This window comes from Mastacembelus armatus, chromosome 5 (genome assembly GCF_900324485.2).
Source record: "Mastacembelus armatus chromosome 5, fMasArm1.2, whole genome shotgun sequence".
NCBI classification, from domain to species: domain Eukaryota; kingdom Metazoa; phylum Chordata; class Actinopteri; order Synbranchiformes; family Mastacembelidae; genus Mastacembelus; species Mastacembelus armatus.
In genome coordinates, this window is record NC_046637.1 from 8984681 (window position 1) to 9003820 (window position 19140).

Genomic DNA, 19140 nt, shown 5'->3' on the forward strand with positions numbered 1-19140 from the left:
GGCACTTTGGCATGAAATGTGATCAACAAAATTGCTGTGCTGTCTTACTTTCCCCAAACATGTGCCTGTTCATGTTGTCGTCTTTGCCTGTGGACATTTGTCTTTGCATCTGCCAGGTAGAGACTGATAACAAGTTTGGTTGTCTCCTTCTAACAGCAGGTGATGTACAGTGGTGAGGAGATAGAGAGCTGCAGGATTCAGTGGCAACACAAGAGCAAAATGCAAACAGTCAACTTTTTCTGGTCTAGTGCTTGACCTTCTTAAAGGTGAGCTGCTGACTGACAGGGTCACAGCCTCAGTGGGTGGAGTTTTCTTATTTTGGCACTGTCTTTTATAGTTGAGAGAGCACCTGTGAAACCTTGTATAGCTTTGTAGCAGTCAGGAGCGGTAAATGGTTGTAAAGATGATCTAAGGAAGGTTATTATTTTAGTTATGAAAAGCACATCACAGTGTATCTGTGGTGCATTATGGGGAATTTTGTGAAGATATTACACATTCACAACGTAATAAAAGCGACTGAATGGGAAGTCTTTAAAAAGATGTCTTCATTTGTGATTTTATTAGTCTTTTATTAGTTGTTGAATAGAGAGGTGTGCATATTAGGGTAATAGGAAAACCTTGTCTTCTCAGTAGGAAAAGGTAACTTTTGACTTTAAACCGTTCAAGCACCCTGTTATGGTCAAACAATGGAATTGCCTTCTTGAATGATGAACAGGGTGTATTTGCATAGAGCAGGGTTTTCCTTAAAATGATTGAGTTCAACCTTTTAATTACACATAAAATATCCAGTTGGCTGCAGTCTGTCTTGTGTGTTGAGTAGATATTTCTGATATCAGTACTGCTGCAGTATCTATGATGATCATGTCCTGGGTGATCTGCTCGCCCCTCTAGTTACACATGCTAAAAAATTTTAGTCTAATTTTGATGAATGAAGGTGGTTACTACTCAATGCAGTGACACATTGCATTACCTATAACTGCTTCAAAATAAAACATTTAAATGTGAAGACGCTTTAAATCCAGTCGGACAGAGCATGAAAGGATCTGTCAGGAATAAATCATAAAATATTAATGGTTGGGATAAACTACCCAAATCCAGGTGGGCAAAGCTTGTACAAACTTACCCAAGAAGATCTGATGCTGTAGTTGATGGCAAAGGGGCTTCTTTCAGATTTCAGTTTTTGGATATTAATAAATTTGCAAAGGTTTGATCATATATTCAGTTTGTCGTCATATATTGTTGAGTGTAGATTGATGGGGAAAAAAGTGAAGGGGTGTGAATATTGTACTTCCAGAAGCTACTGTCCACATTGACAGTATATTGCCCTCTGCACCAAATCACCTTCATAATGATGATGAAAGGACCAGAATGACCTCGGTCCAGCTGGTTTATGGTGATATTAGTGAATTAAAGCTGATGTCAGCACCGTTCAACACACCCACTTTTGTGATGCCATAATTTTGAGGCTTTCATTTAAAGCATTAACTTCCTGACTTAAGCATTTTTAACACTGCTTTATACCTAACTTCAATGTATGTCTAGTTCTACTCTCACTTTAAAAGAGTGAGTACTTGAAAGCATCCTTAGTTTGAATTTCGGTTTACTCTTCTGTTTTTGAAGACCTCATTTAGACCTCATAAGTGTAGAACCTCAACACACACAGCAACTTTCTAGTTGTTAGTGATGAGCAAAAAATAGATCATACTGACCTGAATGTCCAACGACAGACCTTTTGTACTGAATTGTCAGGTGGCCATGACAGATTAAATATTATTTCTCCAGCTCCTTCTTGTACCCCACTGAGATAGATTTGTGTGTGTGTGTGTGTGTGTGTGTGTGTTTGTGTGTTTGTTCGTTCTTCCTTCCAAAACATGCATTTTCTTAATGTTCTGGTCTGGCAGGTCAGCAGCATAGACCTTTAGCAATGAAGTTAATTATGGGTTGCTTTAGAAAGATGCTTTGCCTTTTGTCTTTTGAGAAGAGAGTATTTTCTACAGTCCTAAGCATTTATATTTTATTCAGGAGGATGTGACATAGTTAGATCTTTTTTCTTTCTTTTGTGATGTTGCGAAACAGGAGGAGCTGCAAATTTGTGAAAAAAAAAAAGAACCTGAATTAAAAACATGGGAAAAAAATGGAACGAAAAAATTGTAATTGTTACTCTGTGCTGGTGCTGTGCTTCTGACATAAATACTGTTTACTGATGGCAGCAGCAGCTGCTTGGTGTGTATTGTCTGACCTGCTTTTTCAAATAATCTGTACAAAAATTAGACTGCCCCTTTCCCATAAAAATGTGAAATACGAAGTGTGAGTGCAGTGTAACATTCTTATCTACATCCGTAGAGCTGATTGAGGTCAATCTGTGATTTTCTGCCCTGGTCCCCGAACTGGCTGTGATATCACCAGAGGGCTCACAGTTGCCTACAGCTCCCTGCGTTTTACATATCTTAAAACAGTTTGCCTTCTGCCTCTGCTAGGACATTATATCAAGTACACTCTGTTTCGTCTTTATGAGCAAGAAAATTTCCTATTGGAGCTACATATGATTTATTTTCTTTTATCTTAAACTGTTTAAAAAAAAAAAAAACAAAACAAGGTTGTGTTAGCAGAGTTATCAATGATAGGAAAACAAGACTACAAATCAGCATACAGGCTTCGCTATTACGGTAAGTTGTATGATTTGTGTCATTTTTCAGTAAGTCAAAAAGTAACATTCAAACTACTTTTTTTCTGTCTTTACCCCAGAATAATGGGTGATTAAAGCTTAAACTGGCTGCACGTGATTAACAGTGAAATAGCAGTGTGTTAGCTCAGGCGCTGTTTTCCTATCAAGAGATTCAAGCTGACCTCGTCCTTTTTATTCACATTTTTTTGGGACATTCAGGACCTTGTGGGAAGGTAGGAAAATAGATATCAAAATCTGTGGTTAAAGTCATGCTATTTTGGCAACATCCTCTCCACATGATCATTTTTGTTTTCCATGTATGCGAAGAATCAATCCGAATGTTGGCATAAAGTGGGAGAGCAAACAAAATAGACCTGTATTCCTGCTGTTGTGTGTACATGACAATACTGATTTCCGTGGTTCCAAATTTGGTATCAGAAGTGAGCAGTGTGTTCTGTAAAAATGATGGTAGTCCACCAAAGACAGAAAAATAGTCTAAACTAGAATATTGTTAGTGCACTAATCCTGCTCAACATCCTGTGTAGTTTTGCTGTTAGAGACCTGGTGCTTTATGACCTATAATGTAGTTGCAGCTTTAATAACAGATACTGATTTATAGCATGTTTTTATTGACAATATTAGAAACAATTGTTTAATGAACTGACAGAAAATTAAACATAAATTTTGGATTGGTTTATGATATTTTGTAGATGAGACTGCATAAATTATTTTATTATATTAGGGCCTAAGGATTGCTGTACAGATGATAATGCTCCATGAGGCTTGTTTAGTTGTGTAGATGTTGACTGTTCTGGCTCTAAAACCTGCTTATCTATGACAATTAGCCAGGTGAGGATAGTTTTATCAAAGTGAAGCTGTTAGATATTTTACTGATCAAATGAGAATGAAACTGTAAAAGTGGTGGAAGAGGGTTGGAAGGGAAAGGATTGCATCCTAATTATCCCCAATGGAAATCATCCTTAGCTCATTTTCTGTCCACACTATATGTCTCAGCTTATATGTGGATCTAGTCTTTGACAATGTGTTTTGATTGAATGGCTTCAGTTATCAGTTGCTGAATACTGCAGATGTTGTTGGTATGTGTGTGGTTTTTTTTTTTCCACTAGTTGCTTTATTTTTTATTTTATATGTCTGCGTGTGTGTGTGTGCGCGCGCATGTGCGCGCATGTGCGTGTGTGTGTAAGAGTGTGTGCGCGTGTGTGTGTGAATAATAGCATTAGCTCTGTCCTGGCTCTCCTGATTTGATCAACAGTAGCTCCTGGGTTTCATATTCCTGGCACTAATGCCATTGACCATCAAAGACAGCTAAAGAAAACACTGCATGTTCCTTGTTTGTCACACATCCTGTGTGAAGTTAATTCAGTTTACCTGTTGCACACATCTGAGGGGAAGAGAGAGAAAGGTGCGAATGAATGTGGTCACAGTGCAACAGAGGAAATTTTCACCTTGTTTAAACACACACACAAATATAAACATATTTCATTTAAAAATGTTTTATAGATGTCAGGATTTGGAGTTGTAGTGGTTAATTGAGTCAGTTTGCTCATTGGCATTTTCCTGGCTCTGCTCCACTGTGTGTTGCAGTTATGTTTGCTATTGTGATATTGGTTAAATCTTTAAGGGTCCCTGTGGGGGGAAAAGTGCTTATTGGTATTATAATGTTATTATTTCAACTTATTTCTTTTACTAATTATTTTTCCTTAGGGTGTACTGTGCACTATGTATTTTAAAGCCCTTAAAACTACAACAGTATATCTTGATAGACAAATGTTAGGGATGACACAGTGGCAGTCACAACATAATGAAGTGAAATGTTTTATATATTAGTACAGAAATCTTATTGTTAAAATGGCAAACAGATGATTTGTCCTTCATTTTAGCAGCCAATTGGATTTTATTTTATCATCATCAGGTTTTAACTTGTAAATTGACAGCACTTTCTGAATAAAGTGAGGTGACCACTATGTGTATTTATGTGTATTTCATTGATTCTGTGGTGCATTTATTATTTCATTAGCTTCTTCATTAAAGGTCAGCTCCTATAAGCAGCTGACTATTTGGCTTATTTCCTAAATAAAGCTTTTCATCGTAAGTATAATATCAGCACATCAATTATCATGCAGTCTGTGTGTGCGTGTGTGTGTGTGTGTGTGTGTGTGTGTGTGTGAGGGTGTGTGTGAGGGTGTGTGTGTGTGTGTGTGTGTGTGTGTGTATATGTATATATGCACACTTATTTATAACATTAACCTCAATTTATATACATGGTCTAATTTCTAACCCACCATGGCACAATACCTGTTTCAGCACTGCCAGGGCATTGAGAGGAGCGGAAGGGCCTGTATTATGTCATTACTTGAATGGATGTGCCTCAGTCAGTAGGAACAGTGTGTCAGGAGCAGGTGACACTGACAGAACAAACAATACCACAATATTTATGACCTCAGGTAATAATATTGCAGTATTTTGGGAATAAATAATGGTGCTTTCAGATGTATGAGAAATTTTAGAACTATATATTGCACAAAAGCATCGTCCTCAAATGTCAAGAAAATGTATGTTTATGATAAAACTTTTCAAATGGAAAAAATGGAAAATCCTATTTGAAAGTCCATATTGTCAATAGTAAACCTATAGCTTTGTAATAGCTACTGGCTTGTATTTTATTTCTCACCTTTATTTTTACATACTTTATATATACTTTATTTACAGACTATTATTCAAACCAACAAATGAAACTGCATAAGTCTAAGTACCTGGTGCTGCAGTATCTGTTGTGAAAGGGAAAAATGTGCTGACAGCTTTAGCTTGAAATTGCTCCTGAATAATTTGAGACCAGCAGCTAATCCTCTTGTGATTGACCTTTGGATCCTGACCCATTCTTTACAAATCATTTCCTTTAAACCAATTTGCTGTTTTAAAGACATCTCTCAGCTCGTGCCTCTTTCATCTGAGCTCTTAGAATCCTGATCTCCACTTGTCATCTGGTAATAGGTTTTGTTTTGGAGACTAGTCGTGAACCAGGATGTGTTCGACTCTTTTATGCTGGAAACTTTTAATGATCTAAAGGTTTCACTGTTGAAAAGTTTGCTTTTTATTTGTGTTTGGATTTCTTTTTGGTTTGCACGCATGCTGCTCTGGTAAACTTGTGGACTGAAAGTGATGTTGTAGGAAGTAATAATGTTGCTTGTTTCCTGTCCATGTTCTAGCAGTTAGGTATGTTTTGTGGGGCTGCAAAGGAAATGTACAGTAGCATAAGCTTGTGGCAAACTGACTAGATACAGTATAGCAGCACCTTGTACTGTGCAGCATTTCATCAGGTGATGCTGCAGGACTACATGATTTTAGTAGTGAAGGGTTGCAGCCATGAGGAAATATTTACCAGCATGTGAGAAATAGTAAGTAAGAGCAATTTTTTTTTTTTTTTTTTTTTTTTTTTCAAACCAAAACTTGCATATGTTGTTTTTCAAGCTCTGGAAATTGTATCGAATGTAATTTAGTGTGTGTGTGTGTGTGTGTGTGTATGTGTTTGCATGTGTTTGCATGCTCAGCGTTAAGGAAGGGCTGGACTTTTATCAGGAGAAGGTTTTTTGGCTGCAGTGTTAAAATGTCCGTGCATTGTTAATCGTACTATGCAAAGGAAGTGGTCTGATTAAACTTGTTCATTTAGCCAGTCTACTAAGTTGTGCATAGTCTATTTTAAAAGGGCGATGGTTCTGATTTTGATTCCTTATATTGTAAATATAGTTCACTCCCTTCCAGATGATTATTTAATTTTGAGATTCACTAATAAATCCATTTAATATATTTTGTTCATGTCTTCCTAAACCTTCATAATGAAACTGAGAAAAGATGGTGTTAGAGGATAAAAAGTCTTTTGCTCATGTTTACAGCCAGCCAGTCTACATCAAAATACCAATGACATGAAAAATCCCCAGCTCACTGCCCTAGCACTTTTTTTTCCCCCCTTCTCGATCAGTTTCTCATCTGCTTGTAGGAAGTGGTTAACCTTGATGGAGGATGGTAGAGAAAGGTCTGTAACGGCTCACGAAACAAGTGGAAAAATGAGACTGCAACCCAGGCTGAGCAATTTGATGAAAGATTTAGAAACTGATGTGTATTCTCACACTTGTCCTCTTACCTGAAATCTAAACTCTAAACTCATGCAAATTAATGAAAGACAGCAGAGCAGTTAGGAGAAAATAATATTGCTTTCATTTTTGTTTCACTCTGATGTGATGCTCAGACTGTTTGACAGAACACAAATATGATGTTATTTACATATTTTGGGTCACAGAGGAAACCAACAAAAGACAGCAGTTAGTCAGCACTTTGTTGCAGGTATAAACTTAAATTTGAATACGTCTAACTAGGTCATCAAAATGCATTTCTGTGTGATTTGCTGCTCACTGCTTTGCATGCTCACTTTAAAATGTCACTGTTTCCCTAGTGCATCTGGCCAGAGATTTACTAGAAGTTTTATGCTGCATAAAACTACTTCTCCATTTATTTATTTATTTTTTTACTGATGTATTTATTAAAGTTACAGGTTGTAAAACTTTGTGGATAATATTTTTATGGACATTGTCTGAACTTCTCTCTCTCTTTCTCCGTTTCCTCTTACGTATAGTTTACTGCTGCTGAAAAGATAATGATGACAACGATGGGAGGAGGTCACGCTCGAAGGTGCAGCCCTCGCTAGAAACATACATTTTTCCTCCAGTTTCCCACCTCTGCTGTCATCAATTACTGCCGTTCCTTACCTTGGCATCATGGCCAACCACCTGGAGCTGATCCAGGAGCTGCAGCAGTTGGACAAGGTGCCCAGTCTGGAGAGGCTGCGAGCAGCCCAGAAGCGGCGTACCCAGCAGCTGAAGAGATGGGCTGTGTATGAGAAGGAGATGCAGAACAAGAAACGAAAGGCCGACAAAAAGGGACGCAACGCCAGCGGCCTCCATCAAGCAGAGTCCAAGAAGCATGTGTCGTTTGCTGCCAGTGTGGCTCTTCTGGAGGCATCAGCCAGGAACGATCCAGATGAAGGTAAGAACTCTGAAACCTATTTATGAAGTGTGCAAATTAGAAAATAGTTGTGTAGGTTTATTGCTAAATGTGATCGAAAAAAACAATAGCTAAAAAATACCTGCCAGGATTTCATTCGTGGGCTTGGAGTGAAAGCCAGCACAAAGCTCAGTGATGCCACATTTGAGTAATTACTTTAATTTCAGGCTCACCTCACTACTTCAGCTGGATATCAAAATGGCAAGGTCAGGAAAACGATTAGCTGGGCCTGCCCACTTAAACTGCCAGTGGAACTCAATCCATTTGAACTGAATTTGTTCTGCTAGGAGACTGTTTTATCACTGGGAAATAATGGAGTTGTCACACCGAGATGAAACTCTTGCCAGTCTTTTAATTAAAATTTCTACGGCTGGTGCTCCCCTATTTGGAGATAATAATTGTTTTCCTCCAGTCCCATGATGCTGTGGCAGTGCTAACGGTGTGTCAGTGATGCAGGAGTGATAACTGCTTATCATCTACATATAGCCTCTATTTTCACTTCCCTTTAACCTAGATCAAACCTTTTTTTTTTTTTTTTTATCATAGCAGTTACCCCCCTTTGGTAGAGTTACTGTACATTCCTGCTTATACAAGCTGTCTTAACAGAAATGGAAACTTCCACGAGGGTGACGTGTTTTCACAATAACTCTTACAGAGCAGAAGCAGCTCTGCACCGCATATACACAAAAACACTTACACACATAACTGGCATACGAAACCTGCAGCTGTAGTGAGAGCCAGTGGGAATCTTTTGTTGTCTGGGTGGGCTGTTGGATTTCTTGTGTAATCTAAATAAAGATTAAACCAGCAGGCGATATAAGGATATTACATATTTAGGTGAAAAGGAAAAGCCTTTTCTTAACTATAAAAAAAAAAAAATAAGACATCAGTTTCTTCTGTTGCTGATTATGCTGCTGCTTCTTAAACACAGGCAGAGGTGGTTTTCTGTGAAAGAATTTTTTTAAATGGTTGCAATATCATTTCAATATCAATTTGAATATCAATATCAAAGTTTTTTTTTTTTTTTTTTTTTGTACATGGCTATGTTGTGTATAATTCACAGAAAGACTGCTGAGCCAATTAGACATTGAACCAGGATGTTGTGGCTGTTGTTGAAGTTGCAAGTCTTTCACATTGGTCTGAAAAACCACATGAAGTGGCCAGGAACATGCTGCAACTATTCATTCAGTTCCAGGAAATGTGTATTTAATAATAATACAGGCTCCCAAGGATGCTTTTTTGAAATCAAACTTATTCATAATTTAAGAATTATTTACACTATACTTGGATTATTTAAGGTCAGGTTAGTATTTGTACATGGTCAAAGGATTAGTGAGTTAGTACATGTCAGAGGGCAGCTTTTGTCTGCTGTTTATCCAATTATGAGAAGAAGATATGAGAGTTCCAACAAAAGAAAAATTCATTGTATGGGTTTTGAAAGCCGTCTGACATTAAGTGGACATATTTGGTGACTTGTCAAATGAAAAGTGATTAGAGTACCTACCTCAATTGGTTTTGATTGGTTGAAAAATAGATTGTATTTCAGTTAGTGTATGAACAGTATATGACATGTAAGGCATGCTAACTGTTAGGTTTTAGTTCACATTTTATGTGATTTGTAAAGAGGTGAATAAATACATCAGCCCATTTATACACATTCAGAGCTGACTGCTTTGTTTTGAGCATCGCGAATGTGGAGGAGCTTTGTCAAGTCTCCTTACTGCTGACAGCACCCAGGCATAGAAACACTTGCTATCTGTGTTGTTTAAGGAGGGTGACCATGAAAGAGGTAAAGGGATAAAAAAGAAAGGGAGACAGGATGTAGTGTTGGCCACACAGCTCCAGTGGCAGCTGGCTAGCTCAGGAGCCTGATAATCTCCTCTCTCATTCCCCCTGGTCCCCAAATGCTCTGTCAGGCATCATGACTCCACACGCTGTGCTGTTTTAGCACACTGTTCACAGGTTGTGGGCCTTTTAACTAAAATATTATTTGATAGTATCTTGTACAGTCATTTTAATGAAGAATGTGTAAAACAAAGATATAGAATTAAATGCAGATAATGATGGAATTGGAAATGGTTTGAGCATCTTTGAAAAACAGAGTTTTATATTAAGATGAGGCACAACTGTTTATTTTATACATTTTAAATCCCTGATCTGTGAGGTAGTGACTAGCAAAACCAAACCCAGCAGTGGAAAGTTACAGATGGGGACAGAAATAAAATGAGCCACCCATCACTTTCTGATTTATGAATAGAAGGGGAGCGAGGGCGGAAGGCGTAAAACAACAACAGAGAGATTGAAATTGACTTTGACCTGAGGCTGACTCTACTGGCCTCCAGGCCATAATAAGATGAGTGGTCGGATTGGCTGGACCGGTTCCTCTTTAATCCCTGATTGGTTGGAGCACGTGAGTAACTTGCTGTAATTTTGCTGCTCTTTTTCTCTCTGCAGTTGCAGTCAGAGCAGATTTTTTTTTTTTTTGACCAGAGGGTATATGTGTGAGCACATGCTGAAAAGCGTGGTTCTTAATATACATGTTTTATAGATGCTTTGCTTTTTTATGTACTTTGGAAGTTTTGCTGCCTCTTTTACAGTAGATGTTATTGAGATCTATGTACGTGCAGACTTGTTCGTGTACTTCCATAATTATAAGTGAGCATATTCTTTTGTGTGAACTTTCTTTTCTCTCTGAACTACAGTTTCATTATAACTTTCTCACTGAAAGCAGGCTCACCAGGCAGTGGGATATAGGAATAGAAAAGCTGCAGAGGACATATCAAGTACCATATATCAACATATATCAAATGTTTGGAATTATCTGTGTGCCCCAGTTGTAATAAACTGTGTCTGGGTGTGATTGGTTTCTAACCATAGAAACCCTTAAGAGTCTTGGATATGAGTATATAAGAAAGGAGAGAACAGGTAGAAGAGGCTGGGATAGAAAGGGATGCATCCTATGTCTGAGCCCATTTCTTCAGCTTCCGGCTGCCACAGTGCTGAATCCTCTGCCCCCTCACTGTGATACGGGCTGATAGCTGTGAAATTACTATGAAGCACCCTAATGTCTCTCTGTGTAGCTCTCTGGCTGTTGAGACTGATAAGTTTTCTTCTCTTCAGAGCGCCGCTATCCTGCACAGGGAGCAGCCTGTGAGGTCAGCAAGGATAGTATACTCACATACAGAGAGTATGGACTGACCTGACATTTCCTCTTAACACAGTGTGTTATCTGATCAAGTTGTCAAACAACTTAGATGTGATTGGAGGAGTCAAGAATCTCTGTATAAAAGTGAAAAAGGTTTAACAGCTCAAGTGAGCTCGAAAGTTGAATCATGCAAATAAAATGCGTGACACCTGAGAGGAAACGACTGCACGGTGAATATTCATGTTCATGGCAAATAGCAAATGCTTTTATCTATATTTTCTTTCAGGAACAACAGTACCAGGTCAGGTCAAGATACACATTTTGTAGCAATCAAATCATCCCACAGATTAGCTGACTCTTAGTGGGTGAAAGTGGCATGGATAAACAGTTTGCTTAGTAATCCAAGTAAATGATTTTTAAACACACTCATTAATACGACATAGGAAAGATATGGTTCGATTCACTTCCCAAGCCAGTCCATCAATCTCTTACAAAAATGTGATCATGTGAATGTGCCTACCCAGTCTGTGTTTTACAGCTCTGTGACTCCCACCCTGGGACTAAACTTGCCCACTGATGTGGCGACACCCAGCATGCTAATTGCCACTTATTTCCCACTGAAAATCATAACGTGTATGCCACACTTAAAATTCCCATTCTATTTTTATCCATGAGGCTATTGCTTTTGGTTCACCACCTTTCTTCTGCCATATCATCAGCATAAGAATACAGAGGAACAGCTGTACATTTCTGCATAGAAATATACTCCAGCAGTGAGTAGTGTGTGCGTGCGTGTGTGTGTGTGTGTGTTTTTTTTATTCCTCTTTATTTCTCTTTCTAGTTATTTGTGTGCAAATTACATCTCAGAGGAATTTTTGTCTTCTTCTGCTTTCTTATTAGGCTAGTAAGGCCTTCTCCTCAGGGGCCTTAGATAGGCTTAGCAGCTCCCAGGCATATGGCAGGAACGGAGTGGTATTATAATGACACATGAGAATGAAGAGTATGTGTATTTTTCAGATTATACTGTGCTGTAGGTATCTTGGTTAACCTTTAGTTGCAAGTGGCATTTGAAATGAACTTATCTCATGGAGTTTGATAGGAAAGTAAATTAAAAACCTGTGGGTATAACCTTCTGTGTTGGAGGTTTACGTTCAGTGACCCAACTCTATTAAAGTCTTGGGGGGGTTAGGTTTATTCTTTCTTTTCCTTTCGGCTGCTCCCTTCAGGGGTCACCACAGCGAATCATCTGCCTCCATTTAACCCTATCCTCTGTATCCTCCTCACCCACACCAACTATCCTCATGTCCTCCTTCACTACATCCAAGAACCTCCTCTTTGGTCTTCCTCTAGGCCTCCTTCCTGGCAGCTCTAACCCCAGAATCCTTTTACCAATGTATTCATTGTTCTACTTGAGTAAATTAACTCTTGGTATAATTAGCTTCACCCTTAATTGTATTTTGTTCTAATTGCCAAATGTTGGTATAGTAACGTCCTATGGTAAGACAGAACATACATGTTAATACTGTCTGTTTTTAAGCATGTTAACGTTTAGGTCAAAATACCACTTTCTGGAAACATTAACACTGTTGTTGTTTAATAATGCACAAAACATCCTTTTCCTTGCAGCTACTTGTAAAAATGATATAAACTTTGGTAGATGCTTAGTGGAAAACTGGTAAAAGTAGACAATTAAAAACAAAAATATGGCTCTTTTCTGTTCTGGCCCCATTACACCTCAACACCTCAGTGATGTCTTTTTTTTTTCCACTAAAAAAAGATTTTGTTTGATGGATGTACTAACATTTTTTATTCTTATAGAGGTTGAATGCACTTATAGTTAGTCAGGTTATAATTAAATGTATGTGAAGTAAATATAATGTAATGGACTAATGGGCTAATTCTAATAGAGAACTCCACGGAGCATTAAGATGTGTTTTTTTTTTTTTTTATCATTAGGATAAAAGTGTATTGAGTTGAGCACATGAAACTATTCACAGGTTGTACGAGGAAAGATAAACATTGCTGTTTGATGTAGTAGGGCACTCTCTCCATGTGTGTAATTGCAGTGATAATCTCAGACCAAGACAAAAGAGAACTGCCAAACTTCAAATGATTCACACTCTCATAAATAAAGGGATGGACTTTTGAACCAGATTTACCAGCCAGTAAAAGCTGCCTGGAGCTTGTTATCCAGCACTCCTTTCAAATACTTTCAAACATTGTAAAAATATTACATCTCTTATAAAGAACCATGATATGATGAGAGACAGGGACTCATTTCAGGCATGCAGAATTTAATGTGTACTCATCTTTTTTTTTTTTCCCCATATTCTTTTTTTTCCTGTTAAATAATGATTGTAGATTGTGAGTCCTTAGGTATATTCTGAAAATGGAAAAAACATGTAACCAGCCAACACACTTTAAAAAAATTTTTAATAATATTTCGTAAAGGATTCTAGTCAGGATTTTTTTCCCCCCTAAATAGCGATCCCAAGTAGGAGGTTGTTCACCTAAGACCATGTGACCTTTGACATCTGTAGTGTAATGTGTCCATAAAAACAACAAATAAGAACTCTGTTAGGACACAGGTATGTGGGTAACCACTTACACCTGAAGAATTATGGTATCTAAAACATCCATCCCTCCACTATCTACTGCTTATCTACCGCTTGGCTGGAGCCATTCCCAGCTGACACCGAGTGAGAAGTCTAAGACATTTTGAAGTGAAAAAGTGCAGGACATAGCTTAACATCTAAAAGATGTAATTTGATCACTGACCCAAAGGATTTTAACTGTCTCTCAGCCAGTTTGCTGTCCTCTGAGCTCAGATGGTCACTGAAATTTTAAATGACTTGCATCTCAGTTCAGTCTGTCAAGCAAAAAATCTGCATTTGCTGCATGTAATTTGCCAACACATAAAATACCATATGGTATTTTCTGGATGCTTTACTCATTTATTCATTCGTAGGGATGAGTGCAATCATCTCCTTGTATCTTTCCTTCCTTCCAAAACTGAAGCTGTGTCACTTCAAATCAAGGGTCCTTCACCACCAGCTCTTGGTGTCATTGCCACTGATTTTATGACATTTTTGGGTGGTTGATTACTCAAGTGGCATTGTTCTTTTCATGCTCTAAGCAAAGCTGTGACAAAGACAGGGATCAGAAATACAGCTAAAAATGTACAGTGTCCGTGTTCAGCACGTATTTACCAAAATGTGATTTGGTAAATACGTGATTAGGACTAGACTTACTCTCCTGACGTAACATAAATGAGACTTTGCTTTCTAAGGACTTGTCATCCTTACCATATCTACTGCTACATTGTGAACTTGAGATTTCCTTCTGTGTTTTTTGTCAGCTCTTTGAAATTAGTGCAGTTTTCATGGAGTCTCAGGCAACTCTGCTCTTTGCCAGCCTCCTTTTGCTGCTGGTCTCTTGGTCTGTGTTTGTGTCTTTGAGCGTGTCCGACTGGGCTCTTCCAGGCGTTGTTGCTCTGCCTGGTACACACTGGCACTGCTGTCTCCTCTTTGCCAGGCTAGTTCACGAGCCTGGGCAGTGATGACTGACTCATTCTGGCCATGTAACATCATTTAGGATTTACAGTGCTGAAGAAAGTAGTGTGATTTGTTGAACTTGTATGTACAGGGGCATAAATGTTTGTGATATTGTCAGTGGCAGGATGCACTGAACTGTGGAATTATCAGAATTTGGTTTATTTAGCTTCGTAATTGAACATGTTCTTTGGTTGTGTAACTGTCACAACGCAATTAAGTGTTATTTATTGAACGGATTGCTGCATTGCACCCTCTACTTTAACAAAAGCTTTCATCATCGTCTTTTTATTTGTCTTCCTGATGTGTTCGGCTCACATACATTAAAAATTTGTTGTTTTCAATATTACCATGTGCTGGTTTAAATTCCATCTTTTGATAAGAGTGCTGCACTAAGTGGTAATCTGACAGGGAGCTCGCTGAGAACTACTTCTCCGTCTCTCCCTACTTCCACATCAGTCAAAGCTCCAGGGAGAGCCCTAACTCTCAAGTTAACTCCTATTTCCATGGTAACTGAGGCAGACAGAGAGGTCCAGGCAGCCATGGCCCAGAGCTACTCCTCTGCACAGTCACAAATCGTGCATTATCGCTACTGATGTTGCTGCTGCAGTCGTATGGGATAATATGTGGAAGGCTGTCAGATATGGTCACTGCAGGGCTAATCTGCCCTTAAGTAAAACTGTTAAAGTGAAATGGTGGGATCCAAATCATAATCAACACATGTTTCTTAATTCTATAGAATATATAGAATATGTAGCTCAACAAGGTAACAAAGCAAACAGAACTGTGTTCCCATGCACGTGCACTGACCTCTATCTTACATCAGCTGGTCTCCAGAGTGTGAAAGTGATTGCCATTATTAATCTTTGGAGGTGTTATAAAAAAGTCAGGAACATGTCACCCAGTGTGACAGTATGGAGTGATGTATCATTGAACAGTGGAGAATAGGTCAAAGCAGGTATGGATACACAGGCAGTAGTTGTTAGCAGAATACATTCACTACAATAAGAATACAATAATTAAACTAGCTGAACCTAAATTGTAGTCTTCATCAGAGGATGGATTTTTACCATTTGTAAGTGTTTTTGGAAAGCACAAAAAGAAGAAAGATGTCATCCTGCTCATAGGGGTGTAAGATCAGAAAATGCTTCAGTGCCATTCTTAAGAACATGGCTAAACAGCATATTTTGTCATTTAGTTTGAATAACCTATTTTATTTCTTAGGAAGTGGGGCCAAGTAGCACCTCTGAATAAGGACCAATGACTAATAATGGCTAAATCTAAACATTTGTGACACATGATTAAAGTATTAAGAGCAGCTGGGAACTATTAGTAAATTTATTTTTTGCATTACTATCTGATGAAATAACCCAAACAGGTTTAGTTGTTTTAATGTATCATGGTGAGAAAAATGCACAGCTTTGCTTACAGTGACAACACGTCATCTCTAATCAGGTCTCTAATCAAGTCCACATCTCATGCAGACTCTCAACCTCCTCACCTTATCAGCATCAGTGATTGAAGCCCACCTGCCTGCACTCTGGCCTGCTGGAGGCGATTAAGTGGCACCGCGAGTTGGGCTTGATCCACCGCTGCCAATCCCTCCGCATGCCTGTTCAGCACCCCACTGCTCATCCATGCTTTCCAAACCAGCTTATAACCTCGTCCAGTTGCTCACCACCTCCCCCTTCGTGGTGAATGAACAGCCCTCCACTAGGAATCCTGCAATAGGATTCAGGATTACCCAGTGAGGATTAGACCTCAGCAAACCAAACAGAAACAGCATTAGTAACAACACTTAGACTGGTAAGGCTAGACTCTATAAGCACATTTTAACATTCACTTTTAATTTTATGTGTTTGTGAAAATTGCTATCATACATTAGAGGTAAAATCACCTGGATGCACTTTTTAAAAAATTTCCTGATTGAACCAGCATTTAGTGGATCTTGCATCTTGAGAGGTCTGGTCACAGCAACATTTACAAATTGGGAAAACCAGCCATGACAGTGCTGGTTTAAAAGTGGACAGAGAGGGGCTAGTGTCTAAAATGTAGGAAGTTACAATATTGGAAGTCATTAGTTGCATTTCACCATCAAAAGTCAGTATTTCGTGTGAACTGTAGCTCATGATCCCAAAGTGGCTTATTAGAGTCTAGTAGTTTTATTTTACATCCCCTGTCTGAATAAAACCTTCTTCACATTTGAGAAATGGTACCAAGACAAATGAGGAGTTGATGGTAAAAATACTTGTAAAATAAAAAATTGTGGGAACTTATCATCCCTTCAGCAGCCAAGCTATGTTAACGTTTACAATTTTTAGACAGCCTAATTTGACTGAATGAGGCGATACATGGGAACAGTGGAGGGAAAATAGAGAGACAGACTAGGACTAAACCTTTAACCGTGAGTGGTAATTTTACATCACCACTCTCTGGTGTGACCAGAACTTAACACTGAGCTGGTTGCTGGTTGTTGTTTTTTTTTTTTTGGCTCAGATGTGTCAGGGCACATGCAACTCAGGTTCTCAGGCTGGGCTCTGTAGTTTATTATGTTATTTTGTTCCACCCCCTATATTTAACTATAAGCAGTACAAGCCTACTATCTTTAGGCCTTATAAGCAAGTATGCTGAAATTAAATGGATGGGGCAGATTATTACTGAGACAAGCAATACTAATATTTGTTTTCGTAACTGCCTAATGTTACCGTTTTCTTTGTTTAATCCTGTTGAACATGAGCATGCCCAGACTTAACCAGCTACTTTTAAATGAAATGCTGTCTAAAACCTGAGTTTTTGGCCACAGGATTTCTTGATTGTGTCAGTAGATTTGTGGAATATTAAAAAAAAAAAACAAAAAAAAAAAACAGATGACCTATTATAGGAGCTTAGAGAAGCTTATTTTCATCTTTAGAAGATTGCTAGAGAGGACACAAGTATTAAGTTTTTTTTGTTTTATTTTTTTTAATGGATTTGTCTGCCCCTGTCTGTCTCTGTCTGATATGATGTGACTCTGCGCTTATATGACTAATTATGAAGGCTGCTGTGGTTCCTTGTCTCAGCATTTATAAGGCCGGCCACAGTAAATGGTCAGTAAAAGTTGATCTTTTGACTATTTTGTTTCACATATATTTTGAGCCACGCTTATGTCATAGCTTTAAGGCCGGCAATTTTCAGTGCATCACTTCAGTCCAGTCTGCCAAATCTAAACTACAAGATACACTGCCATGAAATTTGGTGCAGATATTTAGGGTCATTAGTGGATATGTCCTTGGATTTTCGGACCCCTGACATTTCTCTAGGTGCCACCAAAATTGACTCAGTGGACTGTCAAACCTTTTCTAAAGATTTTCATGGTTTGTGCTTAGTATTAACTAATACAAGTTAGCATTTTATCATACTAAACCGAGATGGTAGACACTCAACATTGTATGTGTTATTGTGTTGATGTTAGCTTTTGGATTGAACCACCACTGTGCCTAAGAATGGCCTCAGAGATTTGTAGCATGGCTCTAGACATTTTCATGTTTACATGCAAATGATCACAGTCTCTCTATAATTACTATCATCAAGATAAGGCTCAAGGATATTGCGTTAAAAAGATATCCACGAATGCTATTAGTATGATCTTTAATTAGTTTGAATGAACAGCTCTCTGTTTTAAAGCTAAACAGAAACCCAGACACGGCTGGCAGTGTCATATGGGAAATAATTCAATTTTTTAAAAGGGGGGTTTATGGACTTGGAGTTAATCTAATGAAGGTATGAGCTTTATTTACTGAACAACAAAACAATGCCTGTGATTTGTCTTTGTCTCCACAATGTCAATGAGCCACCAGAAGGATCTGTCCCTTAATTACATTATTAAGAGTGCCTTAAATGGTTTTAGATTTTAGAGTAAACACCAATTATCTTTCCAAATTGAAACCTGGGATTGTTGGAGTATGTTTGGTTTATTCTATTCCAGTTTTAATTTGCTCACGGTGACCTAGAGAACACCTGCTGCATCCCAGTCCACGAGTTGTTGTGTCTTCCAATTGCCTTGCCTGCTGTGCTATCCAACTACATCTGTTAAAGTAGCGTAACATACAATTAAAGTCTCCTAATAGCTCATCATGTGCAGGATAATTATAAAACACAGTGGAATGCTAATTATATCAATGATCTTCTCTCCTAATGTCCTACTAAAACCAATGTCATTTAGCTGCTACTTATGGACGTGCCAAGTGGCCTAGTTTCTGCACAGCCGACAGAAAGACTGAGAATCCTTACCTTGCCTGAAGAATATTGGGAACACAAATATTTTCTGAAAGCTGCTGTGCTCTTGCTATGTTTAGAGCTCCTTGGTTGTTCAAAGATTAAATTATCTCATTTGCAGGAACTGATATGCATGTGCAATATATCAACCCTTTGCAATTAGCAATTAATTAGTCAAAAAAAATCTTCATTATTATTATTATTGAAATGTTGTGTGTGTCAATACATGCTGAGACAACTTAAAATTACTGAGCAGCCTCAAATGAACCATGTGGAAAATATTTTTACCAGGATATCACTGTTTTAGACAGGTCATAAACCATAGTGGCATTTTAGGTATGTAACATAAGCCATTGTCTTGCAGGTACAGTATCAAACAGTTGGTGTGATTTGAGAGACTGTGTGACAGCTGTTATTGCTGCACAACAAATATTTGCCTCTTCACTATA

General features: G+C 38.3%; 1 protein-coding gene across 2 annotated transcripts in view; it reads left to right on the forward strand.

Annotated features, from left to right (window-relative positions):
* Positions 1-19140, forward strand: part of ppp1r16b (protein phosphatase 1, regulatory subunit 16B) — a 64520-nt gene that overhangs the window by 17499 nt on the left and 27881 nt on the right. Inside the window, exons 1-2 of one of the 2 annotated variants that reach the window (XM_026307695.1) lie at positions 5943-6081; positions 7314-7723. In XM_026307695.1, coding sequence (XP_026163480.1) covers positions 7456-7723 — 268 coding nt within the window. In that variant the 5' untranslated portion in view covers positions 5943-6081; positions 7314-7455. Of the gene's footprint in view, positions 1-5942; positions 6082-7313; positions 7724-19140 lie in introns of those variants that run through there. The other variant, XM_026307694.1, reaches the window with a different exon arrangement.